The sequence below is a fragment of the Diuraphis noxia genome, unplaced genomic scaffold, assembly GCF_037042655.1.
Source record: "Diuraphis noxia isolate RWA-SAM2 unplaced genomic scaffold, SU_Dnox_SAM2 contig0002, whole genome shotgun sequence".
NCBI lineage: Eukaryota > Metazoa > Arthropoda > Insecta > Hemiptera > Aphididae > Diuraphis > Diuraphis noxia.
The window spans coordinates 50205995-50223091 of NW_028301712.1; the positions used below are offsets into that span (position 1 = coordinate 50205995).

A 17097-nucleotide genomic window follows, 5' to 3' on the forward strand; every position below is an offset into this window, starting at 1 on the left:
CGTATTCTTCTGGGCGTGCCGAGAACATCGTATAACTAATGTTATATTATAATATTACTACCTAAATATATATTTAGACGATATATTTAAAATCAGTGTTGTCACCACCCAGAGCTATAGGTACGTGTAGATCCGTGTATCTAACACGAATAACACATATTTCATAATAATATATTATAATGCTAAATTAACATGTATTATGTAACCTATACGTAGATGAAAAATAGACAAATAGATCTTATATTTTACATCAAATTTTTTATTCAATACAATTGTTTAATTTATAAACATACTACATACATATATGTATATAGAAAGAAAGAGAGAGAGAGTGATTAAGCAGGTACCTACCCTTTTTTCTTGAATTTAGTTATTCATCAAAATCTGTTTTTTGGAATTATTAAATTTACGATATTCCTAGGTCCTATATAGACCCTAGTGCCATATTTAAATTTCTTGAGATTGTTGTACTATTTTTCCTTTGGCAATCCAAATTTCTGTTTTAAATTTGAACATCTATATTTTATTATAAATTAATAATAGTGGATAATTTTTTTGAAAATTTTGACGTATCAAGATCAAAATTCAATCCCCAATTTTCGATTTTTTTTTTAACTTGAGTACCTATTAAGAAAAATAGGTTTGGAAGATCTAAAAATTACAAAAATCAGAAATTGAATAAATGCATTACCTATTTAAATAAAAGAGGGGGTGATTCACTTTGTATATATTATATTATCTATAACACATATTAAGCGTCGTTACGGGACTTTTAGTCTTTAGGAATATTATATTATTTTATTTTATCAAATTTTAATTGTTAAATAAAAATGTACCTGATAAGAAATCGATATTTTTCACTTACCTCATCCACCGATCGCTGTCTCCTGCTGTACCAGCCAAACAAAAAACGACAAAAATCCACGATCTTTCATCGTGTTTTCTATACATATATATTAATATTTGTACTATATATAAAATTACTTATGTGGTATAAGTAGAATAATATAATAGGTGACGATTCGTAAACCATATAGATATATTGGCTCGTATGCTATTAATGTGAATGCACGACGAGGAATAATAACATAACACGGATGTGGAAGGAAAAATAAAACTGGGTTTTTAACATACGGTGTTTCTAATACAATATTTTAGTTATCTTTCAAAGCAATTTTACCATAATATTTTTTTTGTGTTTTATACATAAATTATTGGATAAAAATTAACAACTACAATTATTTTATCTTATTATTGCTACAAGGAACCAAAATTATGTATATATTATTTATAATATATAAATAATTTTTCAACCCTTTGAAACGCATAATATTTTTGGTAATATCGTTATAAGCATATCTAATTTTATCTAATAAATAGTAAATATAACATTAAGTAAATGGACGGTCATTATTTTTGGTTAAACAAAAAATAAATAATAAAACATAAAAAAATATACACACGATTAAGTGTTACTTATATAAAATAAAAGTAATACATATGGAACATAACAAACATCACAACCTTTAGCCTTAATGAAAATCAATCACATAAATATAATAATATATACAAATATAATATAAACGTCGCACCCAGTTTGTAAAATTTCTTTTTTTTTATTGAAGTGCACTTATTTTTCGTACTCATACCTACTGTGAATTATAAGTTTATTTAGACAACACGGATGATCAATTAAATTGTACATACGTCATGAAATAACTTTTATTTCTTTACAGTAATAGCAGCCAGGCTAAATTTGCGGATAAATTTTCAGGAAATTCTTAGTTAAACTTAATTATGCATACATATTTTATTTATTCAAATCTTTGTAATGCATAATAGTATGATAATCATAATATTGTATGACTATCGAACGATTTAATCACAAATTTAGCGGACAAAAATAATTATCCATGTCGTGTAAAAAATGTATTGTTCAAAGTTTAGATACTTTTCACTAAATGGGTGCAATATTTATAAATATATATATATATATATACATAATATGTAAACAAAACAAATAAAATAAATTAGAATTTAAAAGTTAACAAGTCTAAATAGCCCTTATATTATTATAAAGTTAAAAATGTATTTACTCTATCGTATAATTTCATAAATTAGCTATATAACTACGAGAACTAATATGCAGCTATATTATATATATATATATTGTATATTAGTGTTATATTATAGCGATGAAAAACGAGGATAGCAATAAAGTTTGGTTGCACATTATTATATTATTATATACTATATGGTATAATAATAATATACACATGGGTATCTAACGTAAAGCTTCGTTTTGTATAAAACATTTTATTATGTATGAATGTATAAAAAAAATTGTCCAGAAAAAAAAGTTTAAAGAATTATATATTGTATTCATCTATCCGTGTTTGTTGTAGAATGTGCTCGGGTTAGTGCCGCTGTCCAATGTTCAGTTACATCTGTCAGTCAAATGAAGAACAAAAACAAAAAATAAATAAATAAATAAATAAAATAAATAAACGTCGGAATCTGAGTGCAAAAAAAACTTGTACATTACGTACACACAAAAGACAATAAATCTTTTGTTCCTTTTTTTTTTAGTAAGGCGAAATTTTGTAGTTTGAAATAGAATTGCATTTATAATGAAGTTTCGGTGTTTGGGTTTCTCGGAACCCCAGACGACAAAAATATTTTTTTTTCAGAAATTTTTTTCATGCACACAATTTGATGAATTTTTCGTATTTTAATCATCAAAACTATCAATGTACAATATAGGTAAAATAACTCTTTTATAAATAATCAAAATATTATTGAAATCTCAACTGGAGAATGTTTTCTTATCCTCCAATCTAATTTTTCTTATTTGCAAGGACAATTTATAATAATATTATATAGGCATTGCAGTCGTAATGAAGCTAGATTATTCGAAACGCAGTGTCTGATGAAGGTTTTCATGTTGAAATCATGTTTTCAAAGGACTCAAATATATATATATATATATATATATATATATATATATATATATATATATATATATATATATACATTGTAACACAGCGCACATTGCGAAATAAGTAATACGTATTATAATCGATTGAAACATAGGTCAAATTTAAAGGCTCACTTACAACTATGATCAGATTTAAACCTCAAAATGTTTTTTATCAACACTCAAGTAGGAAGATACCAATTTAGTTTTCATATCATACGGATATTTGTGAAACTTAAAATCACAAAAACATTTTTCGAATATAATATTATCATTGTCCTATTTTGTTTTACGAAATAAATTTGGTTTATGCTTTATCGTCTCTTTTAGTACTTAAGAAAACCACAGAAGACAGCAAAGAGAAAATACTGAAGAAATATTTTAATATCATACAAGGTACTCACGGTGTAACAAGATCTCTACCGATAATATTAATAGTTGTTATATAAAAAAGAAAACCGCCTAGCATAAATCAGAAGTGCCTACCTATAATTAAAAAATATACATATTGCCTCTTTTAAAATTTTTTTATTACTTTTGCAATATTATTGGTTCCTGTTACACAGTTTTAGGAAAACGATTCCGTTTGTTACATGGAATCGTCAGGTCAATTTTTTTATTTTATATGAATTATTCAAGAATTTCCTTTTACCCATGGATTACAGTTAACTAATCCTAAACATATTTTTAAGGTTGCAGGTAAATGTTTGTAGAATAGTTAATTGCAAAATATCGTGGCCAAGATCGAGTTACCGCGATTTACTTACCGACATAACAGCATATTAATGTGTCGACGCGTCACTAGCCGAAATTATTTGCGTCATTTCCAATGGTGTTTTGTTTCTTATTTTGTTTTGAATCTGCAAACAAAAATCCACACCCCCACCGTGTACTGTATACGATCAAACTGCAAAAAACATTAAACAATAATGATCGGTATAATGTCTATTTATATCAAATAAACAATACATCGATAGTATAATGTACCAAGTACATAATGCACAAGTGAAACATATATTATTATGAGGTTCTTGTTTAGTGTACGTAGTTATTTGTGGACAATTTCGACGATTAAATAACAATAATAAACACTGCTGAATGCAATTGTAAGTACCAATGTTTATAAAATAAAGAATAAGAATAATCACCCGGGAAATATATTTAATAAAATACGCAATTTTAATTATTTTGTCCTATAATTATTAAAGGCAAGATTATTACCGAGTGCATCTCATAGGCTTTTTATTATATTTTAATTTTAAAGCGAATAATGAGTATTTTAAAATTGTAAATAGTTTTTATATCTAAAAATACTCATAACTCGGCTTAAAATTAAAATATAATAAAAATCCTATGAGATGCACTCGGTAATAATCTTGCCTTTAATTTTTATAATAGGTGACATTCACTCTAAATTTTAAAATAACGGAGATAAACGTGATCTGCTGAGCGTAAAATTTGCTATGCTACGCACTTGTACGACGGAGACAACACATGCGGGTTTGGCGTCCTCATAACGTATTAATAACTGAAGAGTGAAAGTGTATTATAATGCGCTTATCGATATTGTCAACAAATTTCAAAGCTAAGTTTTTGTGAGTTCGTGTTATTATAAAATCCCGTGTTAATACAAGCCACTAATAATTTAAACCCTAAATCGAGTTAGTAAAAATTTATAAACAGGTATGTTATTCAAAGCATAGTAAGAATAATTGTTAATAATCGGTATTTGTTTTTAACTTCTGTTTTTATTTGTTTTTTTTTTTTTTTTTAATAAAATCTTTACCTTTCGTGTGATTGGGAGCGATTCAAATGACTCGTCCAGTTCATGTGTACAATGTACGTAACAATTGTTGGGATAAATAGTTTTTTTTACACATCATTCACCCGCCACTTCCGAAAGAGGGGTAAAAAGCGAAAATAAAACATAATGCAGCGGTTGATCGTTGGCTAAAAAAATTATATAAATTTGTTCCGTTCCTTGGTAACTGTATCACAGTGTAACTTGGCAAAGAATATAGGAAGCTTATACCACACAAATGTACCAAAAAAAGAATTCGTAAAAAATAATAATAATATTAATATTAATAATAATAATAATAATAAATAAAAATAATAATAATCAAGCGAAATAAAAAGACTGTTCACCGTTTTTTTTTTTTTTTTATCAGAATACTGTACAAGTCATTTTATTTACACAATAATGTATTATCAAAAATAAATAATTAATAAAGTATAAATAAATAAATTAAAAAATAATAAGTATAATCCGCAAAATGATTCGTGAATTTTTTTCAATTTTACACGTAAGTAAAATTCATATAGGAGTTGTGACTAGATGTAAGTGATCCAAAATAATAATAATTATAATAATAATAATAATAATAATAATAATAATAATAATAATAATAAAAATAAATAATTTTTGATAAAAAAAAAAAATTATATATAATATACAAATGGTATATTATGTACATAAAAAAATTACTTTGATTATAACACTTATGGCCCAGAAAAAAATTTACTAAATTTAAAAAAAGTCTTTGGTAAAATTTTGAATAAATTTTGATAATTTAAAAAAATAATAATATATATATATATATTTATATAAATAATATGTATATATTAAATTAAATTTGCATATATAATATTAACCTAACAATAATAGGATCCGGACAAGCCTAGTTTACAGAAATAAGTCAAAGACGGGGCATACATACTGCTTTTGTTAACAATGTCTTTGTTCTCACACCGTTGACCCTTGAAGCCTTCGGCACACCTGTAATTGAAAAGCCATGTTTAATTGTGGTTTCAAACATTATTTTTGAAAGTTTAATAAAAAAATGTACTCATGTCATTGAGTCTATTTTAATGATTTTACCATTACAATATTTACGCTGTGTAAAATGTACACAGATATATTTTACAATGTAAATAAAATACTATATAGCATGTATAATATATTATACTCACTGGCAAACAAGTTCTCCGATGGTTTCGTAGAACGTACAAGTGCCCCCGTTCAGACAATATACGAGATCTGCTGGACAGGGACCGCCGACCAACGGCCACAGGGCTGTCGCTGCAAAACGAATGAAATATACATGGTAAATAATAACGCAATCGTTAAAGAAAAAAAGGGAAAACAATTAGAATGCATTGCTATGTGCTACGAGGCAATTTTATACTGTAAACATCTGCAGCTGTGTCGTATAGAATATGTGCTTTTGAAAATAGCGTTTTGGCAAAACGCACTTTTGCCGTGACACACTTTTCAATGTTATAAAATTTGTCAACGAGTTGAATTGGATTTATTGCATCAAAAGTGTCCTGATTATAGAATTTCATATTCTTGGACAATTTATGAAATTAAAATTGATGTAAACATATTTTTTTTCTCTTCCTACACCTAATATCATATTTCAATGTGAAACTGAAAATTCTAGAATTTTGATTTTATTAATCGATAAACATTTTTTCTGGGCAGAAGGAACGTGTTCAATAGATCTGAGTAAGTATATCCGATATAACGTCATATACTTGTGTATTGTTATTATAGTGTTCATATTTACTACTATAGATCAAAAATTGAACATTGGCATTTTTTAAAATTAACTTTTGGCTATCACTTTGCGTAAGATAAACCATCAATGAAATACTTATTGAAAAATTTCAGAAATTTTAGAAATCGTGGTTCTAAACGATAGCTCAGAAAATGTGTATAGGTTTATGACTAGAATCTGATGTTTAAAGTAGTGATTACATTTATAAGAAAGATTTTAAACACATCTTTTATCCATAAAATTGTTAACACTTAAGAGATATTTACACCTCGAGTAAGTAAACGTGTCGTAGTTATAAAAGACATTAAACACATTTGTTTCTTTCATCTTTTACGCGGAGTATTATGTTTTATCCTGTTAGAAAATCCTATAAAATTAGTACGCCAAAGTAGGGAGGTACATCTTTTTTTAAGTTTACTAATGACAATCGTTAAGATTTATTGAGATGTAGAAAATAGATATAGTTGAATCGCTCTAAAGAAAGGTGAACTTTTTTATAGTCTACAAAAACAATAAATAATTAATGTAATATATATAGGGACAATAAATAACTGAATAGACATTGTCACGTTTTTCTGATTAGATGAATAATGTATTTATACTCGCATATATAGGTATACTATAATAGGTATAGCAAATAGTAGAAATGCGTCCCGTCAAAAGAGCTGTTCCGACTCACAAAACAGTGGGTATAATTTATGTATCTAATTTTTGTCAAAAAAAAACTTAAAAAAAAAATATGCTGGAACTCGCAATAACAAATAATGTATTATTAAGTGTTATTACTATAACGCGAGTAATAATCGTACACATGGGGTCAATAGCCAGTAGGTCATAAGGTTTATTTTTGCTTGTCGTGCAAAAAAATTGATATTTAAAAAAAATATAGTATGTATAAATAGGTACCATAATATACTATATAGATACTAAAATGACTATAATTTATCGTAGGCACTATGTGTAGTATGGAGTATAAACTTTAATTCATTTTTTATTGCTTACTATCAGCTATAATCTCGTTAGAGTTTTTATTTTTGTACCTACTTACTTGAAGTTTTATAATAACAACAACAACCACAACGACAACGACGATGATGACTACGAAGATAATTCATGATGATTTTATATAGTTTATAATTATAATAATCAGTACTTAATAAAATTATAATCAACTAATTAGTTGTTAATAGTTCCAAAATCTTACCATAACATATTATTACTACAGTAATTTTTTTTTTACTTTATTTTACATTTTTCTTTTTGTATTAATAATAATCATTTGGTCTATCAAAATAAAAAATAAATAAATCGTCTAGTATTAGTTCTATTTTAAATTAAATATATTTTTTTTGATATGTTTAAATCAATATGATTTAATATCATACACTTTTTAATAATTATAAACGATTATTCATTCTGATTTCTTTATCGCTAAACCCTTAATTTATTTAAACGAAACAAATATTATATACCTTCTAACTTCATATTGAATAAGTACAGGTGATTAGGGAACAACTCATGACTGTAAACTCAAGGATTATAATATGCATTATATAGTAACTACAGTCATATTATTTAATATTATGAGCTCTCGTTGACATGAACGAATTATAAATACAATTGCTGTATAATAAAAGTTTTAAATCATTGAAATTAATTAGAACCAAAATACACTATTTAGTAACAGCACATATGTTTTGCATAAATTGTATATTCACAAGGCTGAGTTAAAATATGAAAATTAGACAATATTTATTGGTTTAGTGAAAGAATAACATCATGTTATTTTAGGGGATCGATGAAACAATTACATTTTAAATACAAATAAAAGCTTTATTATTTATAAATTAATTATTATTGTTGTAAATCACAACAACGTCTATGGAATCACGTTTACCAAAATATACCTATAGTGTATTCGTGTAAAAGTATACCTACAATGTTAGCATATTATTATATCTTTAAATGTTTTCAAAAATATGATTAGGTCGGTAATTAGATAAATTACATAATAAGTATATTGATATTATTTTACTACGTAGGGAATGATGTTTCCAAAATATATTTATGGAAATTTTAAGCTCCACGATTATAAATTTTATCTGCGAGTATTTTAATCATTAAATAGGTACATGCATTTTATATTGATGGTAAATGTATAGTATGAATAGAATAACTTTACTATTCAGAATCGTAACACGTTTTTCATCAAACGCAACTATTACACTTTTATAATAATAGGTACTTTAATACAGCGTTTCCCTAAGTGTGTTCCGCGGAACCCTATAGGGTTTCTTTGGACTATTTCAAGGGTTCCGATGTATGTGATACTGAGAAAATTATTTTAAATTATATTATTTGGATTATTTATATAAAAAATATTATTTTATATTATTTAAAAAAAGTTCACCTAAATAATGGTTATTATAGTATAATATCGTTATAAAATATTTGTCGTATGTACTTGAAATTGAAAAGAATAAAATTATAACACTTATAATAAATGTTTATTATTTAAATAAATAGAATTTTCATTGAAAATTGTTTTTAAACTAATTGTAATAAACAATAATCATTAACAATATCATTAAAACATTTTTTTATTACTGGTATTTTTTAGGAAAAATGGGATTAAGTTGGAATTAAAAACATTAGGGTTCCGCAAAACACAAATTATTTCCTAAGGGTTCCGTGATCCTAAAAGTTTGAGAACCGCTGGTTTAATATATTGTTTGGCCCACCGAAAGGGGTGTTTCCGAGTCCAGACCCCCCCCCATCTTGTAGAAGGTACCTATATATTTTGTTAGGTTATAAGATTTAAATTAACATTTTATTTTTATGTTACGAACCTTAAGTAATAAATAATTACTATAATGTTTTATCATAATTTATATATTAAGATTTTAAATTTCAAATTAATGACGATAAAAATTAATGGAAATAAATATTTCTCGTTTGAACCCACTAAACGAAACATCCTGGTTACGTCAATAATGATTAATCAGTATACTATCGCCACCATTATTTTAAAAGTTTTAGTAGCTTATTGCTATTGGTTAACGTGGTTGGAGAAAACTAAGACAAATTATTTTTTTTCCAGTGAATGAGCAATTATTATACTATAATCAAGAACTTCTCTACGATCGAACTGTGTATTCCATCTGCTCGAAATTCTTGGATTTTTTCACTAAAAGACGCCCTCGTAGACTAGCACGCTTAGCTCAATAATAAAGTGATTTTGAGACTAACAACAACAAGATCCACGAAGATTGCGAAAAGTCTATTTATCGGAAACATACGAAGTTCGAGATTCAAGAAAAGGATTAAGTTGTTCACTTGTTCGGGCACATAATTATAATAATAATAATAATAATAATAATATCAAGTAACAACGATATTACACAGAGTTCGATCAACACTTATCTCCTTCACCCCTCCCCAAAACCAAACCCCAATAACCTATGGCTAGCGGTCGTCGTTGTGTGCATGCACTGAAAACCCATTCGTTTTGGGCGTTATTTGTGCGCGCCGGTCTGTAATTATAACGTCCGCGCGTTCACGTTGTCGTTTCGCGGCGATTTTACTCGTTTCGAAAGTATCACATTATTGCGACGTCTCCGAACGATATCGGGAACTGAAACAGCCGATAAGGTCTGTTATTAGAGCCAACTGCCGAACAAAATGTCGCCGTAATTGGTCGTCTGTACGAGATATTAGAATGTATGTTATAATAATATTATGTTATTATAATAATAATATTTGCCGACGAAACAATCATAAAATTATCCTCACCCGAAAAAAATATGTCTAGTAATAATTTATATGGGAGAAGGTACGAAATATTTCCATTAGAAAACCGGTTGCGAGGCTATAAACACGTCATATAATATAATATGATTGATTATGGTCAGGTGATTTTATCAACAAACAAGAGGACGACTACTGAGGTCTTATTTATTTCCTATAATTTATTTATGACTCGAGTGTATATTTACGTTTTCGGTATGATAATATTATTATGTAAACATTAATAAGATGATTTTTTTTCGACGCACAATACTCCGCTAGTGTCTAATCATAATAATATAATGTACAAAATATATTATTCCCTAAGATATAGGCACTGATAAGTTAAAAACTTTGTGTTTTTTAAAACCTTTGTTGGCTTTATTACTTGACTAGTTAGTTAACTTTGTAATTAATCTAATAAATAAATACGATTCCTATGTTTATGGAAATTTTTAACTGTTGATGAAAATAATTTTTGATTGATCATGCTGTTGACAATGATTTTAAACAAAAGTAAACAAATAAATGAGTAGCTGGTAGACATATATCACATAAAAATAAAATTCGCCTAATCAACTGCTGCTGAATACATACGAATAAAAACTTGCAGTATGGACCTTTTTGTTTTTTAATAAATAAGAGTTGTTGTCTGTAAACTATAAGGTATCGATAAAGTAATACCGCAAAACTTACACCGCACACGATGTTAAACGATGACGATAGAATAAAATCATAAAAAATTAATAATAATAATATAAATGCAAGCGCAGTTACAGAGTTTACTATAACACTACACTGAACCGGTGCGGTGGGGTGTGCGCCCGCGCGTTCTAAACGGTTCTAAAAACCGGGCGCCCGCCTCAGCTGCCGCCGTCTCTGCCAAGCACGCAAACAGCCCGAGGATAACCCAATTACCGTCGCACGCCGACCGCCGCCGCCTTTCTGATGGATTGTTTACATTATTGAATCTCGCCTGTATGTCTGCCGTCGCGCCGGGCCAACCGCCGCCGCCACCGCCACACTCACGCACACCCACACACGCACACAGTCCGTCCACAGTCCGCTACGGCTCACCCCCCCCCCTACTACCCCTACTACGTGGGATTTCTTATACATTATTTCTTATTATTTTTTTTTTTTTTTATGAAGTTGACGCATTCGTTTATATTTTTTTTTTTTTTTTTTGGTCCCGTAACCGAACACGTCTTCTTTTCATTTCTTTATGATTTTTATGATATTAAAATATGCACGAGTATACCAGCTGTCCGGAGTGATTCGCAGAAAACGCTCATCCCCTTTTATCTTCTTCAAAACGAGCCATTTAAAATCTGATTTATGGAATTTTTTAATATACCTGCATTTAGGTACTTTTAAAGACTTAATTTTCAAATTATTGATATTTTTTGTTCAAGCTATTTAAGGAGCATTAGGACCTGTGCAGATAGAAACTTCTATTTTTCAATCAAGATCACTATTTTTATACTATATAATAAAACAGTAAACATTATACAGCCAAGTATAGCGGCTATTAAATTTTTAAATTTTTAACGTGTAAAAATCAAATCAAGTAATTAGTAATTACTAATAAAGTAATAACTATTAAGTATTCTAGTAATCAGATTTTGAATAAATAAATTATTGTAGAAAAAAAATTAAGGGTGCGTAAATCGCTAACGCGCTAAATTTCTCTGTACACTATTATATTATTATGAGTACATCTCAATATTTAAACGTTTATTATTTCAGTGAACTATGGTTTTGATTTTTCATAATAAACTACAGGTTGATGGTTCACCGTTTTCCAACTCATTGCAAGAAAAGTCAATGTGTAACCGTTTTCTGGAGAGGATTCAAGGTTTTTGGTTCTTTTCATTTCCAAGAACAACTAATCAGTAATATTTACATACGGTATATGATTAACACTGAATATAATATCGCATCCGATATTCCGGTGATGAAATTATACGAACTAATTTGGTACATTTTCATAAATTATAAATGTGATTATTAAAATAATTTTATAATACAATGTTTGGTGATTGAGTAATCCGAACAAAAATCAAGATTGTTTACAATTAACATAAAATAGTTTGGCCGACTATGTTGTAGACTTGTAGGTCGTGCATACCTATGTTAGCTATTATATTAAATAGTATCGGTTGGGCGGATTGTTTAATTGTAATTTTATCGAAACTCGACGTATCTACACATATTATTGTAATACATTCTGATATTATAATAACACCGGATCTTCGAGAAAGCAGCGTGAGTAACAACGAAGTAGCGACGTCGACGACATCATTATAATACAATATTATTACAATGGAACAAATTGTTCAGGCTCGGTTCCGAGGCCGGTAAAGTAAAAATATATTTATATATATTATATTTAAACGACGCCGCCGCCATGTGATCATACAAAGAATTCCCACACAAATATTTAATCACAAAGTTAATTAGTGGTTTGCAACCCTTTTCGAATAAGACGTTACAAATACTACGTCCAATATAAACGGACGAAGACGACCGTCGGTTACTATATATGTGTGTGTATGATATACATATATATAGACCAGGTTAAATTCTGCTCGAGGGGATATAATAAGGACCCAATCGCATAATATTTATAACGATGGGGCTTAACGGGTCTTGATGATCGGAGTTAAAACACGAAAGCATTACTGGCGTGGCTGCTAAAAAATCTCAAGATATCATGGCAGCTATAATATAGTTATTGTTAAATAAATTATAAGAATATTATATTATCATAGACAATATCTTAGAATCGAATCAATTTCCATTACTCGTAGGTATAGGACTTTGGGAATGAGATTGAACAGTATATTATAGAATATATTCGATACGGATATAAATCTGTAACATCCATATTATATAGGGTCGACAACACTAACACTGCGGAGTTATATTTTTGATAAAGATTCTTATTATTTCACTAATGTCTTTACCTACTTTAAATGTATCTGTTTATTTTTTACGCGTTCGGTAAATTTATCGAGTAAATTACAAGTCATCTACAATATTTGTTCTTTAACCCCTAATGTTATACGTTATTAAAGTATAGAAATGTGAAGTTTGAAAGGTGATATTTATAGTTTTTATTTGAAATACCAATTTTTTAAATTATAAGAATTTCAATAAATTTAAAATTCCTACGATAATACATTATTATATACTCGTAATATATGTCTCGTATGAAAAGTGTGCTAAAACAATTAGTATTTGGTGTTTTAGCCTCGGGAATTATAGTCTTCAAGTTTTATACGTATTTCTATTTTCGTCAGAGGCTAAATATTATTTTTCGAGTTGACAACTGTATGCATTTATAATTGACTATTGTATAAGTATTTATAGGTAATGTTAGTTTTTTTATTGCCTGTACTTAAACTAACCTACAATCATAAGCGAAACTAGAAAATTGTATTAGAACAGGCCAAATGAAAAATATGAAAAAAAAATCTAATTAATAAGTTTTTTTATTTAAATTTTAAATTGTATTATGTCGTCAGTATATTATCCAGTTAGTATTAGGTCAAGCCATGGCCATAATGGCCAGACTCGTAGTTTCGCCTATGACAATGATGTATATCACCTAAAATGAGTAATATTTATCGGAAAACGTGTTGGTATACATAGTAGCCTGCAGGTAGTCAAAGATTGTGTATCAATATAATCGATATTATTGTTTCATCAAAAGTGCAATTAATATTGTCCGAAAAGACGAGTGGCTTTTAAACAAAACATCTTTATAATTATAATATGGTCTATACAGCAGGTCTATACAAACAGCGTCGTAGCAGGTATAATAATAAGTATGATGTATATATATATATATATAGTGACTATATAGGAGGTACACGTTATTACTTATTAGTATATCGGGAGTGGACCTGAGCACGTACGAGTTCACATTGATTGAAACACATCGAGCAGATGGTGTGTGTGTGTGTGTGCTCGCGCGCGCGAGAGAGAACGGCCACCGCGATCGGCGACCACACGTGATACGAGTCTGACCAGTGTGTGTGTGTGCGCCTCCCGTCGCCGCCTATCGACCTGCGCGGGGGGCCCCGCGGCACCATCGGACACACACAGGCACAATAGTAGTGTGGTGTTTATTTAACGTTTACACTATCATTTGGGACTTGTGGAAATTGGGTCGTTAGTGGTAGGAATTCGTTGTTGTTGTTGATGTGTTTTTTTTTTTGACAATAACATTTTAATTTAACTCATAACTATAATAGGGTAAAATCATTTTCGAGCAAAACGGGTAATCCAGTTTTCATCCACGTAATATGCGTAATATTGCACTCACGTATACCGATCGAAACAATTTTGGCGTCTTGTGCCTCGCGTATATTATTATTATGATTGTATTATACCACGAAAAAATGTATTTTACATAGGACCGACGAAAATCAAACATTATCACATATTTATACAACCAGTTAATAATTATCCACAAATTTGTCACGATAATACGATGTATTATTATATATTTCGTAAACATATTAATTGCTATAGCTTTGCAGTGGGAATTTGAATACGAATTAACTGATTCAATAGTCAGCAGTTCGTATATATTCATAAAATAATTTTTTTCTTTTCAAAACCAATCGACTATATTATAATATACTAATATTTTTATATATATTTTATGTTTATTGTGTATAATATGTGATATAGTATGTGTTTACGATTGGCGATTACTATTTATATTTTTTAATCACTTAACACTTATAGCTGTTCCTCACCAATATTAAAAATGGAAAAATGAACCATTTATTTAAGAAAGTCGATAAATTAAAATTTTCCAAAAATGACATTTTTTTATAAAACAAATTTTTGTAACTATAAACATATATCACTTACTTTAAAAAAAAACTAAAATTCGTACATGATTGATAGTTCATAATTTATATTATGACGAATATTCAAATTTCAGTTAATGTATATAAATAGTGCTATGTACTGATAGTCTTTTTACTAACCAAAAGTTTTCCTCTTTGGGCTTAAATTTGGACCCCTTTCATGAACAATTATTCAAATAAAATGTAGTAATAATAATTTTAAAAAAAACATCAATTTAACATAATCTAATTTATTGTATTCAACTTAAACTCACCGCACCGGTTATTTGATCTGTATAAATACCTATACTTTTAATAAAAACTACCTTATTTTTGTTATTGTTTTTCAGAAGTATTATATACTGTTGTTGTTGCTTGTTTGTTATAGATGGGTTATTTAATTTATATAGGTATTTATATAGATACTTGATTTAGAGATTATAATTATACAAATCGTTGAGGTTTTAATAACAAATTTAGAGTGACCATAACAAATCGAATTATAATTACAATTGAACAATTCACGAATTAATAAAACAGTTTTAGAATTAAACGAAAACTCGAAGGAAAGAACCTAATTTTATCTCGACTTAAGCTACGTGATAACGTTCAATTTTACAAAACCAAAATAAGTATTAAGTACACCTGGAAACTGTATGATAGCTGTAATTTATTATCATAATTTATAAGCGTATTGCCTAATCGATGAATATAATAGATACTCACTGTTGTCCGGTTTGGAATTAACTATGACTTGGGCCGACGTAATAGCCACATGGCCGGTTTGGACTCCGGTACCTCTGCACTCATACTTGCCTCCGTCTTCTGGCCTCACCTTTGGTATCACAAGCATGGATCTTTTCCTGGAACATCACGATTAGGTTATAACGTTACAGGACGAACACAAGCATTTGCAGCGCTTGGCAATATAATTACTTTTTGTATTGAATCCTTCGCCTGCCCACCAAAACCGGCACGCCGTCTTTGAACCATTGTAGAGCTGGCATCGGGTTGCCTTTGGCTCTGCACATCAACTTCAAAGCGCTTTTGACCTTTAACGTCGTGTTATGAAGTCCCCACACTCCGATTGGCTGAACTATAAACAGAACACAATAAAATAAAATAATTCATTCATTTTCTCTTTGTTTTTTTTGTTTATATAACTCGATAATCTTAACAACGATCATCAGTATGATGAAATTTTCGTTATTTTTAGGTTTAAAACATTTTTAAATTATATTTCAATATCATTTGCATAATGTATAAGTTTAATTCCGACGAAAATGTATTTTTGTTTGCAACTATAACATATTATTATACAGCGTGTGGTGTGCATAATATCTGTGTGGGCTTAATATATATAATAATGTATATATATTATACTAATAGAACAACTTAACATAAAAATAAATTTAAAATGCAAAATATGATATGCAATAATAATAAAAAAAAATTACGTGAAATATTACTGCAGTGATGACTTTTAAACCACGTACAGTGTAAAATAATTAATATACAATACATATTTTATAGACATTCATACATAGTATATGTGGATGAAATACGTTGCTGTGGCTTTAGAGATCACGCCAGGCTGCCTCTGTCATGAACAAATACAAGAGTCTTCAGAAATTCCTACGCGGACATGCGACTCTTGTTCGATCACATGTATATATTAATATGACGTAGGTATATCATACATATATAAATAAATATAAATATATATATATGTAATAATATAATATACTCACGTAAAATTCCATCGATACCTTTTAAGGTACAAGTATTTTATATAAATATATATATATATGATGTAAGTATATAATATATTTGTCCAATAATTGTACCTATATAAAGTCCACAACTACCAAGCAAAGTATCGCAGAGATCGATATAAAGGGTC

General features: G+C 28.5%; 1 protein-coding gene across 4 annotated transcripts in view; it reads right to left on the reverse strand.

The window, feature by feature from the left end:
- Nucleotides 1–1391: 1391 nt before the first annotated feature.
- LOC107166685 (membrane-bound neuregulin protein vein) overlaps nt 1392–17097 on the reverse strand; it is a 63001-nt gene continuing 47295 nt past the window's right edge. The window contains exons 2-8 of one of the 4 annotated variants that reach the window (XM_089220361.1): nt 16131–16290; nt 15921–16057; nt 5951–6059; nt 5698–5756; nt 4764–4927; nt 3745–3837; nt 1392–2447 (exon numbers count right to left, since the gene is read on the reverse strand). In XM_089220361.1, the coding sequence (XP_089076487.1) occupies nt 4857–4927; nt 5698–5756; nt 5951–6059; nt 15921–16057; nt 16131–16290 (536 nt within the window). In that variant the 3' untranslated portion in view covers nt 1392–2447; nt 3745–3837; nt 4764–4856. Of the gene's footprint in view, nt 2448–3744; nt 3885–4763; nt 4928–5697; nt 5757–5950; nt 6060–15920; nt 16058–16130; nt 16291–17097 lie in introns of all 4 variants that reach the window. The other 3 variants (XM_089220360.1, XM_015515454.2, XM_015515455.2) reach the window with 3 other exon arrangements.